General features: G+C 44.9%; 1 protein-coding gene and 1 long non-coding RNA gene across 2 annotated transcripts in view; one reads left to right on the top strand and one right to left on the bottom strand.

The window, feature by feature from the left end:
- SNX31 (sorting nexin 31) overlaps positions 1-21,484 on the top strand; it is an 87,048-nt gene that overhangs the window by 8,109 nt on the left and 57,455 nt on the right. The window contains exons 3-4 of the mRNA XM_057303067.2: positions 5,629-5,743; positions 11,235-11,299. Of these exons, the coding sequence (XP_057159050.1) occupies positions 5,629-5,743; positions 11,235-11,299 (180 nt within the window). The remainder of the gene's footprint in view (positions 1-5,628; positions 5,744-11,234; positions 11,300-21,484) is intronic.
- On the bottom strand, positions 18,953-20,104 carry LOC134730942 (uncharacterized). The gene is made up of 2 exons (XR_010112875.1): positions 19,655-20,104; positions 18,953-19,606 (listed from the first exon to the last, which is right to left on the bottom strand). It is a non-coding gene; the product is annotated as an uncharacterized LOC134730942 (long non-coding RNA).

The following is a 21,484-nucleotide window of genomic DNA, read 5'->3' as shown; positions in this document are numbered from 1 at the left end:
AGTACCATATATATATATATATATATGCGTGTGTGCATGTGTGTGTGTGTGTGTATATATATATATATATATATATTTTTTTTTTTTTTTTTTTTTTGAGACAAGGTCTCACTCCAGTGGCCCAGGCTGGAGCGCAGTGGTGTGATCTTGGCTCACTGTTGCCTTAGCCTTGAAGTCTCCAGCTCAGGTTATTCTCCCACCTCAACTTCCTGAGTAGCTGGGACTACAGGCACATGCTACCACACTTGGCTTAATTTTTTGTATATTTAGTAGAGACAACATCTTGCCATGTTACCTAGGCTGGTCTTAAACTCATGGACTCAAGCAATCTGCCCACCTAGGCCTCCCAAAGTGTTGAGATGACAGGCGTGAGCCACCGCAGCCAACTGGCGGGTACTTTAAATGAGAGATGAGGATCAGGTGAACAACAGTGGAGAGTGGTGGGAATGGTTTAGGTCCCCTCACCAGACAGTTGCCTGAGTGTGAACCCATTGATTCCAGATCTCAGTTTTCCAGAGAGCCAGAACATCAGTTTTTTTTAAAATAAACTTTATTTTTAGAAACAGTTTTAGTTTTCAGAAAAGATAGGACAGAGGGTTTCCATATAATCCACAGTTTCCTCTATTATTAAGGTTTTATATTAATATGGTGCATTCATTACAATTAACAAATCAGTATGGATACATTCTTATTAACTACAATCTATAACTTTTCAGACCTCCTTAGTGTTTACCTAATGTCCTATTTCTCTTCCAGGACCCTGGCCAGTGTACCACATTACATTGAGTTGTTAGGTCTCCTTAAGTTCCTCTTGACTGTAACAGTTTCTTAGATTTTCCTTATGTTTAATGACCTTGATAATTGTAAGGAGTACTTGTCAGATATTTTGTAGAATATCCTTCCTGGAATTTGTCTTATATTTTTCACATAATTAGATGGGGGTTATGGGTTGGGGGGATGAAGACCCCAGAGGTAAAGTGCCGCTCTAATCACATCGTATCAAGAGTACCTACTATCATCTGACTTACACTCTTGATGTTGGTCTTCATCACCTGGGTGAGGTAGTATTTGTCAGTTTTCTCAACTGTAAAGTTACTCTTTTGTCCTCTCTTTCCATAGTATCCTCTTTGGAAGGAAGTCACTACATGCAGCCCACACTGAGAGTGGGGATTTATGCTCCCCCTTTTTGAGGAGTATCTATAGAAATTATCTGATATGGCTGGGCGCGGTGGCTCACGCCTGTAATCCCAACATTTTGGGAGGCCAAGGTGGGTGGATCACCTGAGGTCAGGAGTTTGAGACCAGCCTGACCAACATGGAGAAACCCCGTCTCTACTAAAAATACAAAATTAGCCAGGCATAGTGGCACATGCCTGTAATCCCAGCTACTCGGGAGGCAAGGCAGGAGAATTACTCGAACCCAGGAGGCAGAGGTTGCAGTGAGCCAAGATGGCGCCATTGCACTCCAGCCTGGGCAACAAGAGCAAGACTCTGTCTCCAAAGAAAAGAAAAGAAAAGAAAAGAAATTATCTGATGTTCTTCTGCACAAGAGATTTGTCTAGTCGCTCCTATTTATTTAAAACAAGTCTGTAAGGACTCATGGATATTCACTTTATACTTTGGGTCATATTTCACTACTACTTGGTTGGTCAAATTGTTCCATCTTGGCCCATGGAAGCTCTTTCATTTTGCTCCTTGTCTCTGACATACTCCCATTCCTGATTTGTTTTTTTCATTTGTTTTGAATGTTTCCTTACTTTCTGGAGCTACAAGGTACTCCAGGCCCATCTTATATATTTCCTGCCTCAGTCCTAGAAATCAGCCATTTCTCCATAGATCCTTGGTTGCACTGATTGTAGAATGGTATTGGAAACTAAGATCTGGGCACTAGATATGTTCATTGTTACTGGAGTGTTGTTGCATCTAGGTCCTCTCAGCTGACAGAGCAAGGAAATATATGTGTGTATACAAACCCATGTATACAGACACATGAATAAATATTTCTATATGTAATCATCTATATTAAACTAAACATGTGGTCATACTAATATATTCAACTCTAGTGCATTACCACATGGATCATTCTAGCCTCTTCCCCTTATGTGTAAACTGCCACTACAACAGTTGGAAACCTGACTCCCACTATCTGCCATTCATTTACTTGTTTGATTCCGTATACACATGTGGCAGTATAGTGCTGTTAACCTATACTCCTGTGGAAAACAACTTTATCAGCCAGAGTCCAATGCCTGTGTACAGTTAGTTTCTTTGCCTTTAGTTTACAGACTCCACTCATTTTCAAAGTGACTTAGGTCAGCACTTTTTTTCTCACCACGTTCAGTGAGTTGGTTTCATACATTTGTAATATAGTTTTATCACATTCTACATTCCATCCTCGGATTCCCCAAACCTCCTAAATTATTTCTAAAAATATTTGCAAGCATGAAGCTTCTGTTGTAAAGTTCAGAAAACATGAAGTTCTGTTGTAATTTTGACTAATGCATAGTGTCATGCATCCACAATTCTAGTTTCACATAGACTAGTTTTATTGCCCTAAAAAACTCCATGTGTTTCAGCTATTCCGTACCTCCCTGCCCCAAAACTTTGTGGCTGTTGATCTTTTTATAAAGTCTCTATACTTTTGGCTTTTCCAGAAAGTCATATAATTGAAATCAGATAGTATATAGCTTTTCCAGACTGACTCCTGTCGCTTAGCAATATTTATTTACGTTTCATTCATGTCTTTTGTGTTTTGATAGCTTATTTCATTTTATTTCTGAATAACACATTTCATTGTATGGATATATCACAGTTTGCTTATCCATTCACAGACTGAAGGACATCTTTGTTGTTTAAATTTTGGGGGTTATGAATTAAGTTGCCATAAACATTTTGTATGGACAGTTTTCAAATCAGTTGGGTATTTATCGCTGGATTATAGAGTGAGACTATGTTTAGCTTTGTAAGAAATTGCCAAACTGTCTTTCAAAGTGGTTGTAATATTCTGTATTCTCTTCAAGATACAAGTTTTTAAAATTTTAAGTCACACAAATAACTGCTGGTACCAAATTCCAGTTATCTAAAAATCAAACAACCAACCACCAAAAAAATGCATCAGGGAAGTGTGTTTTGCCCACGGGCAGGCAGTTAATAACCATTCCAGATGTTAGACCAATGTTTCCCAATAGAACTTTTGTGCTGATGGAAATGCTGTATATCTGCTTTGCCCAACTCAGTAGCAAATTACAATATTTCAAGTGGCTATTAAGCATTTGAAATGTGGCTAGCAAGACTGAAGATTGAATTTTAAAATTTCAAATTATTTTAATTATGTTTAAATTTACTCACAGGTGGCTAATGCCAACCATATTAGATGGCACAGTTCTAGGTCATTGTAAGAATTTTGGGTTTACTTGAGTGAGATGAGAAGTTGAGGATGATTTTGAGAAAGGCAGTGGAATGATCTGACTTACTTTTCTTATTTTAAGAAATGATAAAGTCTTGCTCTGTTGCCCAGGCTGGAGGGCAGTGGCTAGCCTTGAACTCCTGGGCTCAAGCAACCCTCCTGCCTCAGCCTCCCAAGTGGCTGGGACTACAGGTGTGCATGACTGCACCTGGCTGACTTACATTTTTAAAGTATCACTTTAGGCTGTGTGCAGTGGCTCACACCTGTAATCCCAGCACTTTGGGAGGCCGAGGCAGCCAGATCACCTGAGGTCAGGAGTTTGAGACCAGCCTGGCCAACATGGCGAAACCCCGTCTCTACTAAAAATACAAGAATTAGCTGGGCGTGGTGGCACACACCTGTAGTCCCAGCTACTCAGGAGGCTGAGGCAGGAGAATCGCTTGAACCCAGGAGGTGGAGGTTGCAGTGAGCCAAGATCATGCCACTGCACTCCAGCCTGGGCAACAGAGCGAGACTCTGTCTCAAAAAGATAAAATAAAATAAAAATAAAGTATCGCTTTAGATGCTGTGTTAGGAATAGACTGAAGGAGTCACAGGTAGAAGCAGAGAGACTTGTTGGAAGGCTATTGCAATAATCTAGAAAAGAGATGATAGTGGCTTGGACCAGGGTGATGGTAGTGGGCATGGAGAGAAGTCATGAGATTCTTGACTTTTCTGAAGTTAGGGCCTGTCTATGCAAGGTAAATATTTGTCAGATACTCACTGTATTTGTGACAAAGGCCATGGAATTAAAAAATCTTGCTGTTTGCAGCCTCATTTTTCTTATTCCATCTTTCATTTTCTTTAAGCCACTGAGTATGGTAATAGTAAGATTTCAGCCCTCCTGCTCTAGAGGTACCATGTCAAAACCTGATTGGGTTTCTGAGTGGTTTCCTTTCTCTTATTTTCAGGAGAATGAATCTGTGCCTTACCTTCAAGCTGCCACTACAAGTGTAGGGCTGGAATAAAGATGCACATTTTTAGTTCTTAATTTTAAAATTATTTTTTATGCATCCACTTTTTAGGTTCCATAAAAATAATTACTGCCATGGTCATGGGTCATATATGAGTAAGTGGGAGAGAAGGGCCTGGCTGGTTTCTACTTGGGATCATATGTCAGCCTTATTGGAATTCTGTAACCAGCACTGGTCCAATAGAAATATAATGTGAGTCACCCGGCCGGGTGTGGTGGCTCACGCCTGTAATCCCAGCACTGTGGGAGGCAGAGGCAGGTGGATCAACTAAGGTCAGGAGTTTGAGACCAGCCTGGCCAACATGGAGAAACACTATCTCTACTAAAAATACAAAATTAGCCTGGCCTGGTGGCAAATGTCTGTAACCCCAGCTACTCGGGAGGCTGAGGCAGGAGAATTGCTCGAACCCAGGAGGCGGAGGTTGCAGTGAGCCAAGATTGAGCCATTGCACTCCAGCCTGGGCAACAAGAGTGAAACTCCGTCTCAAAAAAAAAAGAAAGAAAGAAAGAAATATGAGTCACCTATGTAATTTAAAATTTTCTGATAGGCACATTAAAAAGAGTAAAAGGAAACAGATGGAATTAATTTTAATAATATATTTTATTTAATTCAATATATCCAAAATATTATCATTTCAACATGTAATCAATATAAAAAATTAGCGAGATATTTTACATTCTCTTTTCTTTGAAATTTGGAATGTATTTTACACCTACAACACATCTCAATCCAAACTAGCGACGTTCAAGTGCTCATTCGCAACAGGTGACTGGTGGCTACCGCATTAGGTGACACAGCTGTAAGCATTTGTCAAGTTCAGATTTGGTGGCGGTAGGGTTGAGGAATTTAATTCCCGTTGTAATTGATATCACAGACACTATTGTGGAATGAATCAAGATAATATTGTATGATGTGAGCAGTGGCTAGTCTTGTAAAACAAATGAAAAATAAAAATACATCTCAGCTCTACCAAACTTAGACTGGAGCTGTCAGTCTGTGATATGTCTAGTAATGTCTCCAGAATATATACTGAAATAAATTCCTCCTTAAGAAAATCAGATTGTCCTCTTTTCCCCCTTTGGGCCACCAGGAAAGCTTAATTTGAAATAAAGTGCTGGGATGGGACTTGCCCTAAAGGAGGCTTTAGTAATCTCATCAACCCTGAACTGGCGGCTCACCTGCCTTAACTGTGTTTCCTGGATCTTTCAGCTAAGGCGGGTCTTTGGAAATTGCCTGCCACCCTTCCCACCAAAGTACTATCTGGCAATGACCACAGCTATGGCTGATGAGAGGAGGGACCAACTGGAACAATATTTGCAAAATGGTATGTATTTGCAGGGTTTTTTAAAAAACAGATTTATTGCAATGTAAGCTATATGCCACAAAATTCACCTGCTAAAGTGTACAATTCTTTTACAATATATTTATGTAATTAATTGTGCGACCATTACCATAATCTAATTTTAGAATATTGTCACTACCCCCAAAAGAAACCTCATACCCACTGGCAATCACTTCCTCTTTCCCTCCCCCACCACGCCCTGGCAACTACCACTATAATTTTTATCTCTAAAGATTTGCCTATTCTGGACGTTTCATATATAAGGGATTATATAATATGTGTTCTTTGTATTTGGTTTTAAAAATACCTTTTTTTTTTTTTTAAGAGATGAAGTCTGGCTGGGCATGGTGGCTCACACCTGTAATCTCAGCACTTTGGGAAGCTGAGGCAGGAGGATCACTTGAGGCCAGGAGTTCAAGACCAGCCTGAGCAACATAGAGAGATCCTGTCTCTAAACAAAATTTTAAAAATTAGCCAGGTATGATGGTGCATGCCTATAATCCCAGCTACTCAGGAAGCTGAGGTGGGAGGACAGCTTGAGCACAGGAAGCTGAGGCTGCAGTGAGCTGTGATTGCACCACCGTACTCCAGCCTGGGTGACACAGCAAGACAGTGACTCTAAAAAAGATAAAAATAAATAAATAAATAAAAGAGATGAGGTCTCACTATGTTGCCCAGGCTGGTCTCAAATTTCTGGGCTCAAGTGATCCTCCCGCCTCAGCTTCCTACAGTGTTAGAATTACAGGTATGAGCCACCACACCCAGCCTAAATGTCTCAGCAGTTATATGTTTGCTGATTTTATTTTTTGAGACAGGATCTTTCCCTGTTGACGAGGCTGGAGTACAGTGGCACAATCATGGCTAACTATAGCCTTGGTCTCCTGGGGGTCAAGCAATCCTCCCACCACAGCTTCCTGAGAAGCTGGGACTATATGTGCAACGCACCATGCCTGGCCAATTAAAAAAAATTTTTTTTTTATAGAGGTGGGGTCTCACTATATTGCCCAGGCTGGTCTCAAACTTCTGGCCTCAAGCAATCCTCCCATGTCAGCCTCCCAAAGTGCTGGGATTATAGATATGAGCCACTGCACCCAATATTTAATTTTTTTTTTTTTTTTTTTAAGACAGAGTCTCACTCTGTCGCCCAGGCTGGAGTGCAGTGGTGTGACCTTGGCTCACTGCAACCTCTGCCTACCAGGTTCAAGCGATTCTCCTGCCTCAGCCTCTCTAGTAGCTGGGATTACAGGTGCTTGCCACCATGCTCAGCTAATTTTTGTATTTTTTTAGTAGAGATGGGGTTTCACCATGTTGGCCAGGCTGGTCTTGAGCTCCTGATCTCAAATGATCTGCCCACTTCAGCTTCCCAAAGTACTGGGATTACAAGGGTGAGCCACCATGCCTGGACTACTTTATGTTTAGAGTCACACTTGGGTGCTGTATTTTGGCTTTGATTGGGAGGTTAAAAAAAAGTTTCTGGATTAGGAATGAACAAAAGGATGAGATGAACCACTTACAGGAAAGCTCTTGAGAGATATCAGAGGTCTTTATTAGCAGTGCCAGAGCTTGTGCCTCCATGTTAGTACTTACCAGGAAGCCATGCTAAGGCACCAAGGACATTCAGCTGTGTCCCCTGTGAGGCTTACAGTACAACAGCTTGCCCTTCGCCTGGGTCCTAGAAATGCTGTGTACAGCAAAACTGTTGTTGGCAAGATTAGGCTCTCACGAAAAAGAGGATGTTGAGGGGAAATGGCAAAACTGGCACTTAAAGACATAAAGTTTTTAAAATTGGAAAAGTGTATACACATAATATTTTTTAAAACATAAACTACCTAAAAGAATATACAATGAAAGGTAAGTTCCCTTTCCACACCAGGCTGTTTGTATATTCCCTAGCAGCAATTTGCGTGTATATAGATCCCTTTTTGCTCAACACAAATTGAACTTTACTATACATACTTTTCTGTAGCTGATTTTCAGAGCTTTTTATTCTGAAAGTTTGGTTTACAGAAAAGTTGCAAACATAATGCTAAGCATTTCTGTATACGCCACCCAGATTTCCCAGATGTTTACATTTTACATTTGTCTTATCATTCTTTTTTCCTTGTGTGTGTATGTGTGTATATGAATCTCTCTATATCTTTTTTTTAGACTCACTTGAATGTTACACACCTCAGCCATCTTATTTTAAGATACTTTGTGACTTTGGGAGGCTGAGGTGGGCAGATCATCTGAGGCCAGGAGTTCAAGACCAGCCCGGCCTACATGGCAAAACCCCGTCTCTACTAAACATACAAAAAATTAGCTGACCATGGTGGCACGTGCCTGCAATCGCAGCAAATTGGGAGGCTAAGGCAGGAGAATCGCTTGAACCCGGGAGGAGGAGGCTGCAGTGAGCCAAGATCACACCATTGCACTCCAGCCTGGGCAGTGAGAGTGAAACTCCATCTCAAAAAAATAAAAAATAAATAAAATACTTTGTGTATTTCCTAAGATCACAGAGACTGTCTTATAGAACCACAGTATAGTTAGCAAAATCAGGAAACAACATTGATACAATAATGTTCAATATATCAAAACCAGGAAACAACATTGATACAATAATTTATCTAGAGACCTTATTCAAACTTCACCAACAATTAGGCTCGGCATGGTAGCTCATGCCTGCAATTCCAGCACTTTGGGAGGTTAAGGCAGGAGGATCCCTTGAGCCCAGGAGTTCAAGGCCAGCCTGGGCAATATAACAAGACCCCATCTGTACCCAAAAATAAAAAATAAATAAAAATTAGCTGGGTGTAGTGGTACGTGCCTGCACCTACTTGGAAGGCTGAGGTGGGAGGATTGCTTGAGCCCAGGAGTTTCAGGCTGCAGTAAGCTCTGATCTTGCCACTGCACTCCATGCTGGGCAACAGAGAAAGACCCTGTCTCAAAAAATAAAATAAAGTCAGCAAACATAAAACTGCTGAGACATTTAGGCTGGGCGTGGTGGCTCACACCTGTAATCCCAACACTTTGGGAAGCTGAGGCAAGAGGATCACTTGAGCCCAGGAATTTGAGACCAACCTGAGCAATATAGATCTCTTTATTTTTTTTAGAGTCAGTGTCTTGCTGTGTCACCCAGGCTGGAGTGCAGTGGTGCAATCACAGCTCACTGCAGTCTCGACCTCCTGAGCTGTGATTTGAGCAACTGCACTCCAGCTTGGGTGACAGATGGAGACCCTGTATCTAAAAATAAATAAATAAAACATCGCCAACTATTATACTAATGTCCTCTGTAGCTCAAGAAAAAAGGTTTTTCTCCTGTATGTTGACTTTTTTCTCTTAAAAAATATATATCTTAGAAGTCATTCTACATCAGCAGTCATAGATTTATCTCATTATTTTTCATGGCTGCAAATTTTTCTTAAACATAGTAAGTAAAAATTCTAGAAGCCATCTATTTCCCATTAATTTTTTTTTTGTCATGGGACCATACTTCTTTTTAGACCTGCTGAATGAGCTCTTTCAAAGTTCAAGTTCAAAATGTAATATCTTTTGAATTTTCACTCTCCCTTAGTTTGTTTTCTCGTGTCTTAGCAAAATGTTCCTTTAATACCTGGCCTTTTCACAGATGATCACCGTGCTTGAGGGTTCGCTTTTCCAGGCCTGGTCTTTATTCATATTATCAGGATGACCTGTGTACCGTCTTTGACAAGGTCCAGTAGGAAGACAGTACAGCTTAGCCTCATGACTCAGAGCACAGGTTCTCGAATCAGACCCAGTGTCAAACCCCACTTTAGCTCCTCACCAGCTGTGTGACCTTGGGCAAGATACCTACCTTCTCTGAGCCTCAGTTTCTTTATCCGTGAAATAGAAATAATATTTACCTCCGAGTTTGTCATGAAGATTAGATAAGCTAAAATATACAAAGTTTTTAGCCTAGTACTGGTACTTAATAGTCACGCAGTAAATACCAGTTGGGTGAATACCTTTTTCAGCAGCTTTCCTCATTCCCAAGAATTTATGCTAATGAATATAGTTATTAGTAGTTTGACTATATGCCCCATTGCAGAAAATAATGCAAGGGCTTCCCCTCCTCCACTCCGGGAATTACCCCTCAGAAAAGACAGAATGCTTTTTATAAATAGTTTCTCATGTTGCAGGGACTTTCTCTCTTCGTTTATTTTGGAAAACATGATGTCTTTTGGGAAAGGCACAGCCTGCAATGAAGTCAGTGATAGTTTTGAATGCTGGTAGAGGATGTTTGATAAAATTAGTAAAACAGGCCGGGTGTGGTGGTGCACTCCTGTAATCCCAGCAACTTGAGAGACTGAGGCAGGAGAATTGCTTGAACCTGGGAGGTGGAGGTTGCAGTGAGGTGAAATCACGCCATTGCACCCCAGCCTGGGTGACAGAGCAAGACTCCATCTCAAAAAAAAAAAAAAAAAAAAAGTAAAACAGCAATGAAAACAGAAGGAAGAAAGAAATTTGGCAGCATTTAGTAAGTATGTAAGTGTAGCTGAAGCGCAGGATATAGGAGAGGATCTGTGGCAAGTGGGGGTGAACCAGGAGGAACCAGGCTGGGCCATACCTTGTGGGTTTGCAGTTCTCATGGGGGTGTGTCTGCCCCATCTGCTCTGCCCATATCTCCTGGCTATTTGTGTCAGGAGCTTTAAAACTAAGGGTAAAAATATTTTTGTTAAGTATAGAAGAATGAAATATTTTAAATCTCTCTGACTGCCTTATCATTGCTTTTTTTGGTAACATCTTGAGAACTCCTATCATTCAAAGGGGTGCTCTCGGCCGGGTGCTGTGGCTCACACCTGTAATCCCAGCATTTTGGGAGGCCAAGGCAGGCAGATCACTTGAGGTTGGGCATTTGAGACCAGCCTGGCCAACATGGTGAAACCCCATCTCTACTAAAAATACAAAAATTAGCCGAGCATGGTGGTGGGTGCCTGTAATCCCAGCTACTTCGGAGGCTGAGGCAAGAGAATTGCCTTAACCCAGGAGACGGACATTGCAGTGAGCCGAGCTCACGCCACTACACTCCAGCCTGGGCGACTGGGCGAGACTCCACAGAGGTGCTCTCAGTTGATGTTTCTTGGTTGAATTAAATTTTCAAATTACCCTGTGTCTTGCTAGGCTGGGAGTCTAGATGCAGGTTTTAAGATCTTTCTGATTCTTCATATAAACTTCATTATCATCCTGGTAGGGCAGCAAAATGGATGTTCAGTAGTATGGGTATGTATAAATAAAGTGAGATGCCTGGGAACACTGTCACCCTGGATGGGTGTCATGGGTTCCTGTTGTTAAGGCTGCCTATAGGAGGCAAGCTTTGGGGGTTTTCCTGTATTTGAGAGGTTTCAACATTTATCACTTCAGGGAGGAGACAGAGCACTGGCAAGGCATGGAGGGATCTCTGGAGGACATAGCAATTAATAGGCAAGGCCCAGCCCAGCCCATGCTAACCTGGCTCACCGTCCATGTTTTTCAGTAACCATGGACCCAAACGTGTTGAGAAGTGATGTCTTCGTTGAGTTTTTAAAACTGGCGCAGCTGGTAAGCTTGCTCTTCTTTAATGGGGCCATCATTCCTCTGCAGGACACTCTTCATGAACCAAGTGTGCAGGTACACACACATGTGTGCACTGGTCACAGCCCCACAGAGCCTGGACTTGGACAAAATATATTCATTTCAAGTCAATTGGGGGATGGTTCCTATTTTGCTCTTTTGGAGGTTTAGATTTTAGATGGAAAATGAAGTGTGTCACTTGACCTTTGGCTCATTTTATTAAGTAGATCCCTTTTTCTGTGGCCTAAGAATCATACATCTCAAAACAGGACATGAAGAAGAGGACCTTCGAGTACAGTACAAGAACTACAGCCTTTATCATTAAGGGTTCCCATAACATGTCTGTGACCCTGCTTCTGTAGCTGAGATTTCCAAATGGGCCACAGTGAAGACATCAGGAAAGCAGGCCATGCTGGCTATTCCTTGTATATTCTCTACTCCTACCTTTATTGTAAATGAATCATGGAGAAAATTCAACATGAACAGAATGACATACGGCAACTCCCTTTCCTTTGTTGGTCTAAAGAGTCATGGGTCACTTGCTCCCTAGGCTGAAACTGCTAAGTACGTTTGTTTAGCACAACACTCATTCTAATGACACGTAAGGAAACATTGTTATGCCTGTATGTATGAGCTTGGCTGGAAAAGCTCTGAAAGAATTTAAGTTCCGCAGTAATATGATACTAGTTAACTGGATCCTTAGCCAGGGGAGGAATGATCAGATCTGCAAAAACGAGAACACATTTCATTCATTCATTTACTCATTTATAAAATAAAATCCCATTGGGTTCTCAGAACAAATCTCATGTAAACAGGGGTTCAAATGTGTTGGAATATTTACTGGCCCAGTCAACCTGGGAAATGGCCCTAGAGCCTTCTGTTCTGTAGTGGTTCATATTTTCACAATTGCTTGATGGTTTATATATACACACACTTTCCTATTCTTTGAAAAGTTTGCTGTGGAAGTGGTGATGATAGTAAAATTCAAATAGCCAAGTGTATACAATCAAAAGTAACTTTTCTTCCCTTATGATCCCCCTCCTCAGTGACAACTGTTGTTTATAGTCTAATAGTTTATAGTGCTCTTTTGCTACACATTTCTGCACATATATAAGCATGCATATATATACATATATACATACATGCACACATATATACATATATACGTACATGCACACATATATATACACATATGTGCACACACACAACCATGTGTCACTTAAAAATGTGGATTCGTTCTGATAAATGCATCATTAGGCGATTTTGTCATTGTGTGAACACCAGAGTGTACTTACACAAACCTAGATGGTAGAGCCTACGGCCCCTAGGCTACAAACCTGTATACTATGTTACTGTACTGCATACTGTAGACAATTGAAACACCTTGGTATTTGTGTATCTAAACATAGAAAAGGCACAGTAAAAATATGGTACTATCATTTTGTGGGACTACTGCCATATGTGCAGTTTGCTGTTGACCAAAATGTCATTAAGGGGTACATGACTCTACACACACACACACACACACACACACACACACACACCCATTTTATTTTACAAACAAGCGCACACTCAACACATTTTTTCAACTTGCTTTTTAAAAAAAAATTTATTATTATTATACTTTAAGTTTTAGGGTACATGTGCACAATGTGCAGGTTTGTTACATATGTAGACATGTGCCATGTTGGTGTGCTGCACCCATTAACTCGTCATTTAGCATTAGGTATATCTCCTAATGCTATCCCTCCCCCTTCCCCCCACCCCACAACAGTCCCCAGTGTGTGATGTTCCCCTTCCTGTGTCCATGTGTTCTCATTGTTCAATTCCCACCTATGAGTGAGAACATGCGGTGTTTGTTTTTTTGTCCTTGCTATAGTTTGCTGAGAATGATGGTTTCCAGCTTCATCCGTGTCCCTACAAAGGATATGAACTCATCATTTTTTATGGCTGCATAGTATTCCATGGTGTAGTGCCACATTTTCTTAATCCAGTCTATCATTGTTGGACATTTGGGTTGGTTCCAAGTCTTTGCTATTGTGAATAGTGCAGCAATAAACATACGTGTGCATGTGTCTTTATAGCAGCAAGATTTATAGTCCTTTGGGTATATACCCAGTAATGGGATGGCTGGGTCAAATGATATTTCTAGTTCTAGATCCCTGAGGAATCGCCACACTGACTTCCACAATGGTTGAACTAGTTTACAGTCCCGCCAACAGTGTAAAAGTGTTCCTATTTTTCTACATCCCCTCCAGCACCTGCTGTTTCCTGACTTTTTAATGATCGCCATTCTAACTGGTGTGAGATGGTATCTCTTTGTGGTTTTGATTTGCATTTCTGTGATGGCCAGTGATGATGAGCATTTTTTCATGTGTTTTTTGGATGCATAAATGTCTTCTTTTGAGAAGTGTCTGTTCATATCCTTTGCCCACTTTTTGATGGGGTTGTTTGTTTTTTTCTTGTAAATTTGTTTGAGTTCATTGTAGATTCTGGATATTAGCCCTTGCTTTTTAATGCCCGGTTGCTGTGGCTCACGTCTGTAATCCCAGCACTTTGGGAGGCTGAGGTGGGCGGATCACCTGAGGTCAGGAGTTTGAGACCAGCCTTGCCAATGTGGTAAAACCCCATCTCTACAAAAATAAAAATTTAGCCGGTCGTGGTGGTGCATGACTGCAATCCCAGCTACTTGGGAGGCTGAGGCAGAATTGCTCGAACCCAGGAGGTGGAGGTTACAGTGAGCTGAGATCATGCCACTGCAATCCAGACTAGGTGACAGAGCAAGAATCTGTCTCGAAAAAAAAAATTTTTTTTAATTGACGTTGCTTTTTTAGACCTATGTCTTGCAGATCATTCTATATCTGCACATATAATCGTAAGTTGACTTTAGTTCAGTCGTCTTTTTGGGGTGCATTCTGGGTTTTGCTTTCCATCATTCATGGGATCATTCAATGTTGTTAAGCTTTGTTTTGTATATCTTTTTTTGTTTGTTTGTTTTTGAGACGGAGTTTTGCTCTTGTTGCCCAGGCTACAGTGCAATGGCATGATCTCGGTTCACCACAACTTCCACCTCCCAGTTTCAAGTGATTCTATTGCCTCAGCCTCCCAAGTAGCTGGGATTAAAGGCATGTGCCACCACGCCTGGCTAATTTTTGTATTTTTAGTAGAGACAGGATTTTACCATGTTGGTCAGGCTGGTCTTGAACTCCTGACCTTGTGATCTTCCCGCCTCGGCCTCCCAAAGTGCTGGGTTTACAGACGTGAGCCACTGCGCCCAGCCAGTTTTGTGTATCTTATTTTCCTGATAATTTGAAAGGTTTTATACCTGATCTCAGTTCCTTAATATTTTGCCTTTGTGACTTCATACAAAAGCCTTATACCTCTAGCTGTGTTTTTCAGTGCCTCTTTTTATTTTTTCTAACACAATTTTCACTTTTGTAATGGCTTTATTTTCCTCTTCCATTTCTTCCGTGAACTTTACCAGCTCACTTTTATATCCTTTTGTTATCTTATTTCTTGAGGCTTTTATCTATTCTTTGAGGTCTTCATTCAGAAACACCTTCTTTTTATTAACACATCCATCATTTTCATCTGCTTAATGATGTAATTCTTTTGGTATATGTTATTTGCCTTTCATTGGTCATGTTTCTTTCCTCCTTTCTTGCAGGATTTTTGCATAGATCCCTTGCCAGTTGTCTTTAAGTCATCAATCAACTTTGAAACGGGCTGCTGTTGTGAGCTAGCTGTTTGCTGACACATAGTACTGGGGAGGGGGCCTGAGTTGAATTCATCGAATCTGTTGTATTTCCAGTTCTTGTTTCTTGTTTCTGAGCACTTTCTTATGAACATGCTACCCTAAGGCCTAATCAGGCTGTCTAGCAGCAAAGCTTTAAACCCCAGCTCCTCATATCATGATCTAGCCTTCTAAATATTTTGATTGACTCAGATCAGCAGCCCCCGACCTGGTCTAGGGGTTAAGAGTTCAGGCTAAGTAGTGAGATGGCCTCAGTTCAAATTTTGGCTGCCCTACTTTTGATTTATATGACTTGGGTCAATTTACTTAGGCTTTTTGTACCTCAGATTCCCCATCTGTAAAATGGGGAGAAGAGCTCCTGTCTCTTGGGGTTGCTTTGAGGATTAAATTAACTGATACCCTTAAAGCATATCATCTGGCACAATGTTAACAGATATGAGGTAGTCACTACCTTCACCTCCTGGGTTCAAGCGATTCTCCTGTCTCAGCCTCCTGAGTTGCTGGGACTACAGGCGCATGCCACCACACCCAGCTAATTTTTGTATTTTAGTAGAGATGGGGTTTCTCCATGTTGGTCAGGCTGGTCTTGAACTCCTGACCTCTGGTGATCTACCCATCTCGGCCTCCCAAACTGCTGGGATTATAGGTGTGAGCTACCATGCCTGGCCAAGACATAGGTTTTAAAAAGCAAAATCTTAATGCCAGTCCCTTTTCTTTCCCCAGCCATGCTGAGAGATTGCTTTTTGCAAAGATGGAGTGTCTGTACATCTCTTCAGCATCCCCTGCCACTAGGTGGTGTCCAGTGGGGCCCGGAGTAGCGCTCTCAGACAGGCTGAGCACCATGTGATTAACTGCTTTGAGGCAGCTTATGCATTGCTTGAGTTCTGCAGCACTTTGAGACCTCTAATTCCCTCCTTCCTGACCAGGTTCAATTTTCACTGCACTTGGCAGCCCTTCTGAAAACCTCAGGCTCAGGGCTATTTGTAAGTTTCTTCAAGGATGCTATCCTTTTCATTGTTTTCTGTTTGCTTCTAAAGAGAGGGCAGGACAGAGGTAACAGTCGCTTCCCAGAACCTTAACACTTTTCAAAATATGTGCTCTTTTTGAGTTGAATTGAGTTGAATTTAACAACTGGAGAAATCTTTTAATTTTTCAAGGAGATCGGTGTGCTTTGTTGCTATTCTGCTCTGAGGCAGAGGAATGTCTAATAGCCATGGTGCGCATCCAAGACAATCCCTATGTGGACTCACCGGGCTCTAAACCTCCATCACATGCAATGATGGGCCACTGTCATTTCTCTACAAGGGAAATGGAAAACATTCTTAAGAATGTTCCTCTGCCTCAGAGCAGAATAGCAACAAAGCACGTATTATAAAACGTTAAGGCAGCCCATGGTATTGGAGGATTTTGAGGTTTCTTTAAAATGAATGTATTTTTGTTAGTTTTCTAGTATGAATTGCATTTTTTCATTCCTGCTGCATTATAGATCAGTATGGCGGCTGGGCCAAACGTGGTGGCTCACACCTGTAATCCCAGAACTTTGGGGGGCTGAGGTGGGAGAATTACTTGAGGCCACGAGTTGAAGACCAGCCTGGGCAACATAGTGAGACTCTGTCTCTACAAAAAAATAATAATAAGAGATATTTAGATGGGGGTAGTGGCACGTGTCTATAGCCCCCGCTACTCTGGAGGCTGAGGCAGGAGGATTGCTTGAGCCCAGAGCTTTGAGGCTACGGTGAGCTATGATCAGCCCACTGTACTCCAGCCTGGGCAACAGAGCAAGACCCTGACTTTAAAAAAAAAAAAAAAAGATAGCAGCTCATTTAATGTTTTGTTTTTTTATACAAGCCAATTCTACCAGGTTGACTTTTCCCCCCAATTGGTTTTTGTATTGCTTTTACATTTCATTAATTTTGTGAATAATACATTAAAACATTCTAGTAAAATTCAAATATCACAAATAGAGCCAAATTGTTGTTTGATTTCCACTCTAAACTTGTTTGATCTGTTTTGTGCTTGCTTTGGTCTCATCACACCAAGATCTTTTGATGCCATCAATTCTCCTCTTTATTATATTGCTCTAAAATGTTTGTTTACTTACCAAAGCAAAATGTGCTTATAGTTAGAAAAATGAAATAGACATCATGGATGGAATAAAAGTTAAAAATCTAAAAATAGCAGTGAAATAGTGATTAAAAGGATTATAACACTCCCCTGTCCTCCAGAGGCAATGACTTTCAAATCTTACAGCTTTCTCTTCAGATATTTAAAAATATGGAGGTTAATTATATACATATATGACTATCTCTTATTCTTCGTTTTATTTTTTTCTAGACACAGGATCTCACTATGTTGCCCAGGACTCCATCTCCTGGGCTCAAGTGATCCTTCCTCTTCAGCTTCCCCAGGAGCTGGGATTACAGGTATATGCCATAGCACCCAGCTATTATTCTTCAATTTTTAAACCCTATCCACTGACTGTGATGGATGTGAGGATTTCGGCTTTCTTGTGTCACTTCTTCTATTCTTCCCTTCTCCCCTAACTTTAATTTTAAAAAATTAAGTCCTGAGTCAACACCTTCCTCTTTCCTCCCCCCATCCCCCCACCTCCCCCCCAACTGGAGTTAAAACTGAATCACTTAAAAGAAAAAAATATGCTTAGTTGTCTCAAAACATATGACTAAACTCCTTCCGTACCTATAGCAGCCCTGAAGACAGAATTTTCCCCATAGTCAAGCACATCAGGTTCTTTCCCTTCGAGATGATCTACCCAAAGTCTCTGACTTTCTGTTGCTTTTGATGACAGAGACTTGAATAAGTTTGCCTGCTGGTGAGTAGGAGCCGGTAGAGAAGGAGAAGTGGAAGATGGGAGTGTGAAGGAGGGGCCTTGATTATCAGTGGCTCCAAGTCCTTCTGGAAGGAGAATTGCACAAGGTCTGGGATCAGGTGGAGGAAGGGCACCTTTTAAATTGAGTGTAGGACAAAGAAAGATAGAGCAAGGCTACAGGCAGGGTCCAAGGCTGGACAGTGAGGGGAAGCAGAGTAAGTTCCCATCTTGCTGTTTTCTCTGTGACTAATAGGAAGTGAGGTTAGCTGGTGGGAAGGAGGGAGGAGGAGAGTGTGGCTGGAGTCCTGGGGAAAGTGGATGAGGTTGAAGATGAATGTGAGTCAGAATTCCACTGGGTGAGGGAACTGTTTGGATTTCTGTTCTCCCCCAAATCCCATGTTGAATTGTAGTTCCCAGTGTTGGAGGTGGAGCCTGGCGGGAGGTGATTGGATCATGGGAGGTTTCTCATGAATGGTTCAGCACCCTCCCCTTGTTGCTGTTCTCATGATGATGAGTGAGTTCTCATGAGATCTGGTTGTTTAAAAGTGTGTGGCACCTCCACCCACCCTTGCTTCTGCTCCAGCCATGTAAGACATGCCTGCTTGCCCTTCACATTCCACCATGATTGTAAGCTTCCTGAGGCCTTCCCAGAAGCTGAGTAGATGCCAGCATCATGCTTCTGTACAGCTTGCAGAACTGTGAGCCAATTAAACCTCTTTTCTTTATAAAAATTACCGAGTCTCAGGTATTTCTTTATAGCAATGTGAAAACAGAGAAATACAAACCGGTAGGGTGTGATAGAAGGTGGAAGGAAGGTGAGTGCAGCTGCCAACTGATTTGTCCATCCTGGCCAATGGCAGTAGGTTGGGTGGCACTTTAACCTCTTGCCTCCCTTGATGTGCAGGTTCTCTACTGAGAGGAGGTTACCTCAGCCAAAACCAGTACTGCGACATCAAAACAGAACATTGGAGGCTTTAGCCTTAATATTCTCTTCTTACATATCTGTAGGATAAGTATGCAGTCGTGGGCTAGAGAGGGAAGTTCATGTATCAACACTCCATTTTTTTTTTTTTTTTTTTTTTTCTTTTTTATTGATCATTCTTGGGTGTTTCTCGCAGAGGGGGATTTGGCAGGGTCACAGGACAATAGTGGAGGGAAGGTCAGCAGATAAACAAGTGAACAAAGTTCTCTGGTTTTCCTAGGCAGAGGACCCTGCGGCCTTCCGCAGTGTTTGTGTCCCTGGGTACTTGAGATTAAGGAGTGGTGATGACTCTTAACGAACATGCTGCCTTCAAGCATCTGTTTAACAAAGCACATCTTGCACCGCCCTTAATCCATTCAACCCTGACTGGATACAGCACATGTTTCAGAGAGCACAGGGTTGGGGGTAAGGTCACAGATCAACAGGATCCCAAGGCAGAAGAATTTTTCTTAGTACAGAACAAAATGAAAAGTCTCCCATGTCTACCTCTTTCTACACAGACACAGCAACCATCCGATTTCTCAATCTTTTCCCCACCTTTCCCCCCTTTCTATTCCACAAAACCGCCATTGTCTTCATGGCCCGTTCTCAATGAGCTGTTGGGTACACCTCCCAGACGGGGTGGTGGTCGGGCAGAGGGGCTCCTCACTTCCCAGTAGGGGTGGCCGGGCAGAAGCGCCCCTCACCTCCCGGACGGGGCGGCTGGCCGGGCGGGGGGCTGACCCCCCCCACCTCCCTCCCGGACGGGGCGGCTGGCCGGGCGGGGGGCTGACCCCCCACCTCCCTCCCGGACGGGGCGGCTGGCCGGGCAGAGGGGCTCCTCACTTCCCAGTAGGGGCGGCCGGGCAGAGGCGCCCCTCACTTCCCCGACGGGGCGGCTGGCCCGGCGGGGGGCTGACCCCCCCACCTCCCTCCCGGAGGGGGCGGCTGGCCGGGCAGAGGGGCTCCTCACTTCCCTGTAGGGGCGGCCGGGCAGAGGCGCCCCTCACCTCCCGGACAGGGCGGCTGGCCGGGCGGGGGGCTGATCCCCCCACCTCCCTCCCGGACGGGGCGGCTGGCCGGGCGGGGGGCTGACCCCCCCACCTCCCTCCCGGACGGGGCGGCTGGCCGGGCGGGGGGCTGACCCCCCCACCTCCCTCCCGGACGGGGCGGCTGGCCGGGCGGGGGGCTGACCCCCCCACCTCCCTCCCGGACGGGGCGGCTGGCCGGGCGGGGGGCTGACCCCCCCACCTCCCACCCGGAAGGGGCGGCTGGCCGGGCGGGGGGCTGACCCCCCCACCTCCCTCCCGGACGGGGCGGCTGGCCGGGCGGGGGGCTGACCCCCCACCTCCCTCCCGGACGGGGCGGCTGGCTGGGCGGGGGGCTGACCCCCCCACCTCCCTCCCGGATGGGGCGGCTGGCCGGGCAGAGGGGCTCCTCACTTCCCAGAAGGGGCGGCCGGGCAGAGGCGCCCCTCACCTCCCGGATGGGGCGGCTGGCCAGGCGGGGGGCTAACCCCCCCACCTCCCTCCCGGACGGGGCGGCTGGCCGGGCCGGGGGCTGACCCCCCCACCTCCCTCCCAGACAGAGCGGCTGGCCGGGCAGAGGGGCTCCTCACTTCCCAGTAGGGGCGGCCGGGCAGAGGCGCCCCCCCCCACCTCCTGGACAGGGCGGCTGGCCGGGCAGGGGGCTGATCCCCCCACCTCCCTCCCGGACGGGGCAGCTGGCCGGGCGGGGGGCTGACCCCCCCACCTCCCTCCCGGATGGGGCGGCTGGCCGGGAGGGGGGCTGACCCCCCCACCTCCCTCCCGGACGGGGCGGCTGGCCGGGCAGAGGGGCTCCTCACTTCCCAGTAGGGGCGGCCGGGCAGAGGCACCCCTCGCCTCCCGGACGGGGCGGCTGGCCAGGCGGGGGGCTGACCCCCCCACCTCCCTCCCGGACGGGGCGGCTGGCCGGGCAGAGGGGCTCCTCACTTCCCGGTAGGGGCAGCCGGGCAGAGGTGCCCCTCACCTCCCGGACGGGGCGGCTGGCCAGGCGGGGGGCTGACCCCCCCACCTCCCTCCCAGATGAGGAGGGAGGACGCTCCTCACTTCTCAGACGGGGTGGCTGCCGGGCGGAGGGGCTCCTCACTTCTCAGACGGGGCGGTTGCCAGGCAGAGGGTCTCCTCACTTCTCAGACAGGGCGGCCGGGCAGAGACACTCCTCACATCCCGGACGGGGCGGCAGGGCAGAGGTGCTCCCCACATCTCAGACGATGGGCGGCCGGGCAGAGATGCTCCTCACTTCCCAGATGTGATGGCGGCCGGGAAGAGGCGCTCCTCACTTCCTAGATGGGATGGCGGCCGGGCAGAGACGCTCCTCACTTTCCAGACTGGGCAGCCAGGCAGATGGGCTCCTCACATCCCAGACGATGGGCAGTCAGGCGGAGACGCTCCTCACTTCCCAGACGGGGTGGCTGCCAGGCAGAGGCTGCAATCTCGGCACTTAGGGAGGCCAAGGCAGGCGGCTGGGAGGTGGTTGTAGCGAGCCGAGATCACGCCACTGCACTCCAGCCTGGGCGCCATTGAGCACTGAGTTAACGAGACTCCGTCTGCAATCCCGGCACCTCGGGAGGCTGAGGCTGGCGGATCA

The sequence above is a fragment of the Pan paniscus genome, chromosome 7 (genome assembly GCF_029289425.2).
Source record: "Pan paniscus chromosome 7, NHGRI_mPanPan1-v2.0_pri, whole genome shotgun sequence".
NCBI classification, from domain to species: Eukaryota; Metazoa; Chordata; class Mammalia; order Primates; family Hominidae; genus Pan; species Pan paniscus.
The sequence above is the reverse complement of the archived record's forward strand: the minus strand, read 5'-3'. Positions and strand labels throughout refer to the sequence as shown.